This window comes from Urtica dioica, chromosome 11, assembly GCF_054948205.1.
Source record: "Urtica dioica subsp. dioica isolate 48M chromosome 11, U.dioica_male_clone48M_v1_H2, whole genome shotgun sequence".
Lineage (NCBI taxonomy): Eukaryota > Viridiplantae > Streptophyta > Magnoliopsida > Rosales > Urticaceae > Urtica > Urtica dioica.
The window spans coordinates 20,952,026-20,962,673 of NC_142766.1; the positions used below are offsets into that span (position 1 = coordinate 20,952,026).

A 10,648-nucleotide genomic window follows, 5' to 3' on the forward strand; every position below is an offset into this window, starting at 1 on the left:
TCAAGAACTTTTAATTCCAAAAATAATCTCATAAATAATCATCAATTCGTTAGCATTGTCTGTTCGTCTTCAATGTCCAAACCAACCATCAACGACTCATTCAATTCAACAAGACCGTCCATTAAATCTCGCCCGCCATGGATTTCCGAACCAGACGCGCCATGGACTACTCCAAGCAGACCAGCACCGCCGGATCTCCTTCGCGCTCCTCCGGCTCCGGCGGAGCCAGGAAGCCTCAGAGCGCGCGAGCCGCGGCGGCGGCGCAGCGGCTCGCTCACGTCATGGCCGCCAGAGGCGACGAGGACGACGAAGCCGGCGACGGCGACGCCGGCGATCTCCTCTACGATTACTACGGAAGCGGCGTGCAGAATCTGAACCCTAGGCCGAGGACGCCGTCGTCGTCATCTTCTTCTCCGGCGCCGCGGGGATCGCCGGCGGTCGGAGGACGGTCGAATCTGAGCATCAGGCCGGTGCCGGTGATTCACGCTTCCATTCCGCTGGCGGTCAAGCCGCCTTCGCCGCCGGTGACCACCGAGGTCCACGTCGGAAGAGACAGACGGTAATCTTCAAAAAAAGCTAGCTATTTTGATCTTTTTTATTTTTGGCGAGTAGGGATTTGATTAAGCTCTATATTGATTCCAATGCACGAACGTATTCACAGATTGTGATAGATCGTTTTATTAATTCCTTTAATCAATGTTTATGTTTACATTGTGAACAGGTTGTCAATAGATCTGAGCATGAATATGAGAGATAAAGGCAACGATCATCAACGGTCTTCTTCAGTACTAGAAGATGAAGTAATACAAAGTTTCTATATTTCTTTGATTTATTTATATATTTATTTTGGAGTGGAGATTGTATACTATGGGAGCTTGGAATTTCTTTGCAGCTTGACATGCTACAAGAAGAAAATGAAACTCTGCTTGACAAGGTAACGCCAGAGAAGTTTGTCAACTTATTAATTAGGGATTGATTTTGTAAAAAAAAAAAAAAAAGGAACAAAAACTAAGAAAAACTCTTCAGTTTTAATTTTGTACTGTCTATACTTGAAACTCCATTTTGATATGTTCATTCCCAGCTTCGACTTGCAGAAGAGAAGTGTGAAGAAGCTGAGGCGAGAGCTAGGCAGTTGGAGAAACAGGTAAAAAGAAAGAGAAAGGAAAGAAAGAAAAAAAAAGAATCTAGTTTGATTTTTCAGTCCTTTTGTCTCCATGTGAATCACATGTCGCTTTTGCAATTTTTAGGTTGCTAATCTCGGAGAAGGCGTGACTTTGGACGCCCGTCATCTGAGCAGGCAAAGCTTCCATGTCCATACACTTACTCCAAAGGGTGTTATTATATAGTCATTATTTCAAGTACTAATTGTTTTTCTTTCTTGGCTTAAACTTTTCAGAAAAGAGGCAGCTCTACAGCAAAGAGAGGTTTGTAGTTCTAGATTGGGCTCATGTCAAGGATTTACTCAACTTATTGCTATGTATCTCTATTCTATAGGCTTTCTGTGCTTAAATAAGACTGTGTTTTGTAGGCTGCTTTGAGGGCAGCGGAGCAAAATGGTAGAAATGACTTGAACCATGAGATTGTTACGCTCAGAACAGAAGCTGAGGTATTTAAAAAAAAAAACCACATATTTTTATTTTAGACACAACGTGTAAAAGCTATTCTCGTTTCTCACTTGTATGTTTTTCTTGTTTGAGCTAGGCTGCGAGGGACGAGGCAGCTTCTGCCTTGGAGGACCTCCACGAAACCGAAGAAGAATTGAGATTGCTTAGGACCATGACTCAAAGAATGATACTGACCAAGGAAGAGATGGTTTGTTTTCTCTCTTTTTTTTTTTCTTTTTTTTTTTTTTTTTTCTGCATTCACTATGTTACTATTGTGAAACAAACTCCTATATTGTTTCTACTTTTTTCATTTTGTGATGTGGTTTTCAGTGTTTTATCATAGGAAGAGGTCGTTCTAAAAAGGTGTTGGCTTGCGCGATATTGGACTTTGTGCGTTGAGCATGGTATAACTGAATTAGTTTTTATTTTTTATTTTATTTTTTAATATTCATTATCGCTTTGGTTACAATGTTAAATTTTATTTTTTATTTTTTATTTTTTTTCTATTGTGTTTTGGTAGGTATTCTCGGTGAGATTGCCAAAGATAAATATGAATATTGGTCATCTTTAGCACCATTACCCGTGGAGGTTGTATTATCCGCTGGACACAAAGCCAGAGAAGAAAAAGGTTAAAGAATTGCATTTGAACCTCTGTCTAATACTTATGTTCTGTGTCTAAACTCTAATCAGTATTGGTGATCAGACCCCAGCGGTGTAGAGGAAAAAGAGAGTGACCCAAGAGACTTGAATGAGCTCTCTGGAGATGGAAGCATAGAGAATATGCTTGTGGTTGAGAAGGGTATGAGAGAACTCGCTTCGTTGAAGATTGAGGACGCTGTGATGCTTGAATTGGCTCTTCGTCGACGCTCAAGTTCGACCAAATCTGGGACATCAGGTGGAAATAGTGAAGAATAAAGTGTCCCTGTCGCTTTTTTAATACAGCACTAACAAATTCCAATCTGTACTTATAGCTCAGGGTTATGTAGATGACTTGAAGCTACCAATTGATGGACATACTGAAGCATATGGTAAACAAAATGAGACATTTTTTTATGTGCTTATTTTACTATATGATAATGTTAAACAAAATGACACTCTTATCTATTGGTTTCAGAGTTGAGCAAAGAAGAGTCAGATGATGTGCTTTTTAAGCAGGTGATATACTAGAGCCAGTCTCTATATTTATTACATTACATGCGTTTGTTTACTTTAGGATAATAAAGTGGTTCTATAACATATAGACCCAACCAAACTTAACCCAGCTGGTTTTATATATTTAGGCTTGGCTTATGTATTTCTGGAGGAGAGCCAAAAACCATGATGTTGAGGCAGATATTGCAGAGGAGCGTTTACAATTCTGGGTCAGCCGTGACACCAAGCAACCAACTTCACACGATTCTGTAGATGGTATATTTATGATTTTGTTTACACACACGCATATATACATATATATCTTCTATCAACTTTCAACGTATATCAGACTTGAAGAACTTGCTTTTGGTTTTTTGAAGTTGAGCGTGGGCTTATGGAGCTAAGGAAGTTGGGCATTGAAAGCCAATTGTGGGAACAATCTCGGAGAGAGCTTGAGCTTGAGACCAAAACAAAAGTGCAAACTTCTCACTCTGCTTTCTAATTCCCACCGTTGAGCTTCCTGTAACCTTTTTTTTTGGTCTCTGATAAGGTTTTCTATGTGAGTTTTTTTGTGTACGTGTCTGTGTGAGAGAGAGAGTTCCCAAAGTAGATGATCCGGTAAAATTTTATGACGATTACATGTTGTGCATGTAAATTACGATGTATGAGATATATCACAACATGTATGTGATGGGTTTATTTATTTATTAATTAAAATAAACAATATGTGATGGTTGAGAATCAAATCTTTGGAAAAGAAAAAAAGAAAATTTATTTTGACTCACTACTGAAGTCAAATAAAAGTTCTTGGAAATCTAATGCGTTCTTGAGTACGTAAATGAAAGTTATATATGCTGTTGTTACCAACAAGTTATTGTATTTGTACATGACAAGTAAATTAATAAATTTGTTGACTTCCAAATGCCAATATAGATAGCTACTGTTTACCAACATGTCATTGTTCTTATCTTATTCTATTCCTATCTTATAATATATTTGCTTCTGATGATAACTATCTTATTCTCTTCCTATCTTATTTTCTTTTCATAGTGATGTTATCGGATATTATAATTTGAAACGTTATAAACTACGAGGTTATTGGTTTGGAATATGATCATTACATTTAATTCAAGTTGCCATTGTCTCCCATATACTCGGTACCAAAATCAAAGGAACATTTTTTTTTAAAACATAAAGGAAGATTTAATTTCATAGCATAAAATATGCTCAATTAATTTTTTAAAAATGAATACATAATTTCCTAAATGTTGGAACATGAATTTTACTATTTTAGTTTTTTTTTTTAAATCAAAGTTCTAAAAATGTTTATTATCAAATTTATCACATCGTTTATGATAAACGAAATCTAATATACTATAATAAATTTAATTGTAGACGTTAAAAAGATATGTATATTTTTTTTTTGGTAAGAAAAAAACATATAAGTGTCTAATTCCCTATATAAACCTAGGCGAAGGCACTTTTCTTGCCACCATTTTAGAAGAAGGCTTGTGTATGGGCTTTTAATGTGAGGCCTGAAAAAATGCACTCACTTACTCACTAAATCTATAAAATAAAAAAAAAAAAAAAAAAAAAAAAACACTATGACAGATGTGAAGTGACAATAAAAACCCCGCTAACTTGTGATGAGTAGGTGAGGAATGGGGGTAGTAGATTCTAGAACCCAATTTGGTCTTTGTATCTATAAAACGGGTCAACACTTCGAAACCCATTTCTCTCTTTCATTCATTTCTATCAGATTCTTCAGAGCAATCGTTGTTCATTTCCTCGAAAGCTATATTCTCTTCTCTCTGCCTGGGGTGACCTGAGGTGAGAGCTTTGATTCTTTCTTTTGCTTTACTTTCGAGATTATGTAGAATGTGCAATTTAGTTACTCTGATCGATGCTCTTTGATAGCTTCATCCGATTTTTGTTGTTGTTGTTTGTGTTCTTGTTCTTGTATTGAGCTTAATATATAATTTGTGGTTGATTTTGATTTTGGAATTGGTGGTAGAGTTTAGTCGTGTGGAAAGTTCCTGTCCACTTTATGATTTGTGAGATATGAAACCATGTGACTCTTGTGTGTCTTTAGATTTGTTAATGATAGATTTTACTTGTGTTGAATAACTTGAAAATTGATCTAGCCATCTGCTATGATGTGCGTGAAAAAATAGGTTTTTATTTTGATTGATTGCTATATTTATTTAATTTTCTGATATATTGTTCATTATTCATCAGATCACATTGAAAACAGAAATGGCAAAGGGTGTTGCTGTTCTCAACTCCAGTGAGGGTGTCTCTGGAACCATCCAATTCACCCAGGAAAATCAAGGTATTTGTTTATCAGTTTTTCACGAAAAATCAAATTGTGTTAAAATATGAATTTGTTCTACTAATAGTCGACAATGTAAGAACATTTCGGTTAATTTTCTCGCTTAAAATTCCATTCCAGGACCGACCACAGTTACTGGGACCATCACGGGCCTGAAGCCAGGCCTTCATGGTTTCCATGTCCACGCTCTCGGCGATACAACTAATGGTTGCATGTCCACTGGTACGTACGCGGTCAATCTTAGTCTTATTACAGTTTTTCTGAGTCTTGTTTTGTATTGCCCGTTTGATTTCGATGATCAGCGAGTCGAGTGGTATGTGAGTTAATCTGATTGCAAAGGTTTTAATTCTAGGACCTCACTTCAACCCTGCCGGAAAAGAGCACGGTGCACCGGAGGACGGCGAGCTCCGCCATGCCGGTGACCTCGGAAACATCACCGCCGGTGATGATGGTATGCTTTGAAAATCACATTCCTATGTTAGTTGATAGGCTTTTTAGCTCAAATAGTCCCTTGAACTAGTCGCGATTGCATTTTGGTACATAAAACTGATATTCAGAGTAGAATGGTGTTCAAACTACTGAATTATTTTTTTTTTTGGTAGCATTTTAGTCATTTTTTTTAGTAAAATAATAGTCACTTAATTGGAATAGAATGTCATTGAAGTTACTCACTTGTTCGTATAGCTTTAGCTTTAGCTCTTGCGCTTGAGATGATATTTATATTTCTGAAAATATTCAGCAACAAAAGCAAGCTCCCTGATCATTCAACTGTTGTTGGAATAAAGCCATAGCTTCGATATTCTTCTTCATAAGTTACTATTTTTTTTTCCATTCTTGTCATTTTTCAACATCACAGAAACCCGATATTAGATTACTTCAGATCTGTTACCGAGTGCCTAAATAGTACACTCAAATATTTATGTGTTTGTTTCAGGATGTGCACAATTCACAATTGTTGACAAACTGGTAAGCTTGTGTTTCATGTTTTTTTTTTTAAATTCCTTTTCTTTCCCATTTACCAATAAAAGAATTCTTTGAATGGTTTTATATAGTTCATATCCTTTTATATACGCGAATTCGAATCTCTGGTGCCTGTTTCTGAAGTCCTTGCGTTGTGTGCTTTCACAGATTCCTCTCACTGGACCGAATTCCATAATTGGCCGCGCTGTGGTTGTTCATGCTGATCCCGATGATTTGGGAAAGGGTAATAATCACAACAGTCTGACTAGTCACTTGGGATTTTTCTTCAACTTCTGATATTACATTGTATTTATTTGTTTTGTAATCTTACCCAGGTGGACATGAGCTCAGCAAGACCACTGGAAACGCTGGAGGAAGAATTGCTTGCGGTATGTTAAATCTTAAACGACCGTAAAGTCCTATTTTAATGAACTCGGCTTCTTTTTGTTGTATTTCTGATGGTTTTTTTTCTTTTCTTTCCACGGCTATATATGTTGTTCAGGCATTATTGGGCTGCAAGGTTGAGGTTCCTCTGATGACCACAAAAATGCAGTCAGATAGATGATATAATGTAATGTTGTTTGCTTAATACTCGACTGAAATAAAGGGGAAAAACAGTGTTAATCCCTGGTTATGGTGACTTTCTACTTGTTTTTATGGAGTCTCTTTTTGTTTCCCATAATAACAGTGATTGTGTATTTTTTTTTCCTTCTAATAACAGTTTCCGTTTCATTTTTTTCCCTCAAGTCTATCACGCGGATTGATTTCTCGCCTATGATATTTTGCTCTTGAGATGACATGCTTAGGAGATTAAAAACAAAAACCCCCAAGGACGAGGTTAGAAAATGAGAAGAATTCACAGTATATTAAAGCTGATTATACTGCCATGTCCCCATTAAAACTTTCAAACGTGCTATCGGAGCTTGACGACTCTGATAAAAAAGTGTTTTGTCCCAACTTTTTTGGTTGAGGTACGAAAGGAAGCAAATAAGAATGAACTTTGCCAAGCAAAGAAAGAATCAAAAACTTAGAAATTTCAAACTCTTGTAGAAAAAGCAAGTTTGGCGCCTTGCACAAGCTCCAAACTTCCTCGTTGAGCACATTCTTGCAGGGAAATACGACCCAAATTGAAATCGGGATGCTCTTATAGATAGCAAAGCTTTGTCTAGGTTGCGAAATCTTTTGACAGAGTGGAGATGAGTGTTTGGAAGAGAAAAAGTCGTGTTAAAAAGAAGAAAAATCGGATTTTAGGTTTGGTTGACGAGGATCAAGTGAAGCGGGAAGCGGGAGATAGACGCAATCATAAAAAAAAGGTTACGTTGTACTTTAAGAAATCCGACGGTGGGCAACAACTTCATAAAGTGAAATCAGATGTTGGATAATGAAATAAGATGATGGGGGAATGAACTTCAACGAATTTTTTATTATTGAACTTCAAAATATGTTAAACGTATCCCCAAATATGAGTCTTCATGTTGGTCGGAATGAGCTCCAATCCATTCCTACCAGCTCCGACCGAATCCGAGGGCTTTCGACGAGCTCTGATGCTCTTCTTCCGACATTTAACATTCTTTAAGCTTTTCTTGCGGGTTTAAGCTTCCGGTGCTTAAAATGATGAAAAATGTAAGATTTTCAAATTTATTTCATGTTTTGATTGTTGTAGGATAGTTTTAATAAATTAGGATTGGTTTTAGCAAAAATTGATAGGAATTTGCATATTATTTTCGATGGGATACGATGAAATCCAAACTTCTAGTGGTTTAAGATGAATTTTGATAGTTTCATATGAATTCGGATGAAATCCGATGCTTTAAGATGATTTATGATGGTTTTTGTCTATTTCGGATGAATTCCGATGGTTTCAGACGCCTTTGATAAAAAAAAAAAAAAAAAAAAAAATTGTTGTTGTTTTTTTTTAATTTTTATCAATTTTTTTTAAAATTTGTTATGACAAATTGATGTACCTTTTATACAAGAGTTTCTCCGGACGAAACACATACGGTGGGGCGAATATCTTGAAGATTGTGAATGACAAATGTGATCTTCTTGAACTAAACGATCGGCTCGTAGGGACTCCGTTCGAGCTTTTTTTACGGGAAGCACGTTCAACTTTGTCCCGATACTTCTACACACTCTTCTTCTACGTAAGGTTGAGCCAACGAAAAAGGGAGATACACACATTGGATTAGGAAATTAACGAGTGAGATTTGGATGGCAAGAGTCGCTTCAATCCCATGGAAGATGCTCCATCTAAGGCTGAGCAGGACGAGCGCACGAGCGATGGGTTGATCAGAGAGCACTTGAACAGCGTTTCAAAAGTATAGTTCAGTGTCTTGGGAATGGCGTTCAACATTGTTCAAGATTTGGATGATGCTTTCAAGATTATTCTATGTGTCTTTGTTATTGAATATCTACTTGGACTAAAAAAAAACAAAAGCATCGAAGAGAAATATATGCATATTGTCGAAGACCTCCTATTCTTTTATAGTTTTCCGTAGGGAATTATCAGTTAAGCCAATACTTTTGCATCGCTCTCGGTCGATTAGTCGCACTACTACGACAACTTCTAGAGAATAAATTGGGGAATGATAATATTGTGAAGCCCTTATAATATTGTGCAGTCTAAATTTGAGTTAAAAGTCTAATTTAGATATTTTTGAACTAATGGATCTAATCTTGATATTTCTTCGTTTTCTAGTCGAAGAAAAAAATTTCATTATAATGTACTCGACTACAAGCTTCATATAAAAAAAAAAAAAAATGGCAAAGACACACATCTCGTGGTATTTGCAATTTTGGCTCCATTTCCGAACGAAATCTCATAAAAATTCTCAAACATCTCACTATTTTCCATTCGCTCATCCTCTCGCTCTCTCTCCGCGCCATCGACCGCCATGGAAAAGCCGTCGTCGGAGGTCCAAATCCCCGACGAAAACCGCCAACGAATCCGCAAGGCCTTCAACCTCATCAAGACCCATGCCTCCGCCGTCGCTAGCTTCACCCTCCAATGGCAGGACCTCGAAGACCACCTCAATTCCATCGATAAAGCCATCAATTCCGCCACCGTCGATCTCCAAAACCCTATCCCTAACCCTAACCCCAACCCTAACCCAAAACCACCGAAGGTTCTTAACCCTAACCCCAAGCACTCCCATTTCCAAGGAATCCCGATCCGCGACGGCGTGAAGCTCCTCAATCACCTTAAGTCCCGCTCCAAGGACCTCGATTCCCTCCGCCAAGTCGTCCGAGGAGCGCTCGAGGCTGCCGGAGATCCGTCCCGGCTCGTCCTCGCCGCCGTTAAGGGATACTTCCCGCCGAACCCGAGCGCGGACTCGGAGCTTCCTGCGGTGAGGAAAAGTTGCGTGCTTTTGCTGGAGGAGCTTCCGAAGGCGGCGCCGGAGATCGTCGCCGACGTCAAGAGCGAGGCTACGGAGCTCGCGGCGGCGTGGAAGGAGAAGATGACGGAGAATGCGACTCCGACCGAAGCAATAGGGTTTCTGATGCTCTTGAACGCTTACAGCTTGGTCGGAGAGTTCGATAGGGACGAGATTGTGAGGCTGTTCGCGAATGTTGCTCAGAGAAGGCAAGCTCTGGATTTGTTCAGGTCTCTCGGTTTATCCGATAAAGCCAGCGGTGAGTGAGCGCACATCACACGCACTCAAAATCATCTCAATCTCTGTTCATCAATGTTTGCTTATCTTTAACTCAATTTCATCGTTCCCTAGATTTTATCCAACACCTCGTTTCACTAAAGAAGAACACAGACGCCCTGAAATTCATATACGCATTCAAGCTGGCCGACAAGTTCGCGCCGATCCCTTTGCTCGAAGAACAAGTGAAAGAGGCCAGGAAGGTCTCCCGAACCGTGTGGAAGAACGCCGAAAGCTCTCTCAAAGACAAGGTATCTTCTTTCTTCTCTCTCACTCTCTCTGCGGTGTATAAAGCTTTATACGTAAATATGTATATATATATACATACACATCATCATCATCATGAAACGCAGGACGATGCGGTGAACAGCGAGCTCGCGGCCCTTAGGAGCGTGATAAAGTGCATCGAGGACCACAAGCTCGAAGCCGACTACTCCGCGGAGACTCTGAAGGAGCGAGTCGAGTGGCTGAGGAGCCAGAAGAGCGAGATGAGAGCCAATAGAAAAGCCGCGAGTCAAGTCGCCCATGCCCAGCGCCTCAGCGGCAACAAAAGACCCTTCTCCTCCACCGACGCCGGGCCCCACCACCAGCCTCATCATCCTCATCATCACCACCAGCCCCGTCCCCGGGCCGGGCCCGCATTCTTGGTTCCGCCGCCGCCGCATTCTCCGATGAATCACCACCACCACCGCCAAATGCGGTTGCTCGACGGAGAAGCCCGGCATTACTATCTCCCGCGCTACTCGGCCCAAGCCCAAGCCCAAGCCCAAACCCAAACCCAGGCCCAGTATCGCCAACCTTCGTTCGTGGGCCAAGAGGCCCAATACTCTCCCACGCGGTACAGCCTGTCTGCGGGGTCGCCGGCGCGCGGAGGCTACGGCGCAGCGGCGGGGTACGTCCCCGAGGCCCAGCAGTGGGGCCCGCCGCGGTACAGCGTGGCGGCGTCGGATCCGGATAATATCGTGGCGTTG

At 40.0% G+C, this 10,648-nt stretch overlaps 3 protein-coding genes across 4 annotated transcripts in view; all 3 read left to right on the forward strand.

The window, feature by feature from the left end:
* LOC149382261 (coiled-coil domain-containing protein SCD2-like) lies at nt 1-3,497 on the forward strand. 2 transcript variants are annotated; one of them, XM_089630748.1, is made up of 15 exons: nt 9-559; nt 722-800; nt 893-934; nt 1,082-1,144; nt 1,248-1,297; nt 1,397-1,424; nt 1,529-1,606; nt 1,702-1,812; nt 1,948-2,008; nt 2,125-2,232; nt 2,308-2,499; nt 2,576-2,632; nt 2,719-2,759; nt 2,885-3,011; nt 3,116-3,497. In XM_089630748.1, exons 1-15 carry the CDS (start codon nt 138-140, stop codon nt 3,235-3,237), a joined length of 1,581 nt encoding a protein of 526 aa, XP_089486874.1. In that variant the 5' UTR covers nt 9-137; the 3' UTR covers nt 3,238-3,497. The 2 variants fall into 2 exon arrangements, 1 of the variants encoding a protein (XP_089486874.1); XR_016302051.1 differs by lacking the exon at nt 3,116-3,497 and having other exon boundaries at nt 1-559; nt 2,581-2,632; nt 2,885-2,936.
* Nucleotides 3,498-4,408: 911 nt separating this feature from the next.
* On the forward strand, nt 4,409-6,762 carry CSD1 (copper/zinc superoxide dismutase 1). Its single transcript, XM_089630751.1, has 8 exons — nt 4,409-4,565; nt 4,974-5,067; nt 5,188-5,289; nt 5,420-5,518; nt 6,002-6,033; nt 6,196-6,271; nt 6,363-6,416; nt 6,530-6,762. Exons 2-8 carry the CDS (start codon nt 4,992-4,994, stop codon nt 6,550-6,552), a joined length of 462 nt encoding a protein of 153 aa, XP_089486877.1. The 5' UTR covers nt 4,409-4,565; nt 4,974-4,991; the 3' UTR covers nt 6,553-6,762.
* A 2,088-nt stretch (nt 6,763-8,850) lies between these two features.
* The window catches only part of LOC149382263 (FRIGIDA-like protein 2), a 2,054-nt gene continuing 256 nt past the window's right edge, over nt 8,851-10,648 (forward strand). Inside the window, exons 1-3 of the mRNA XM_089601470.1 lie at nt 8,851-9,660; nt 9,753-9,928; nt 10,031-10,644. Of these exons, the coding sequence (XP_089457596.1) occupies nt 8,922-9,660; nt 9,753-9,928; nt 10,031-10,644 (1,529 nt within the window). The 5' untranslated portion in view covers nt 8,851-8,921. The remainder of the gene's footprint in view (nt 9,661-9,752; nt 9,929-10,030; nt 10,645-10,648) is intronic.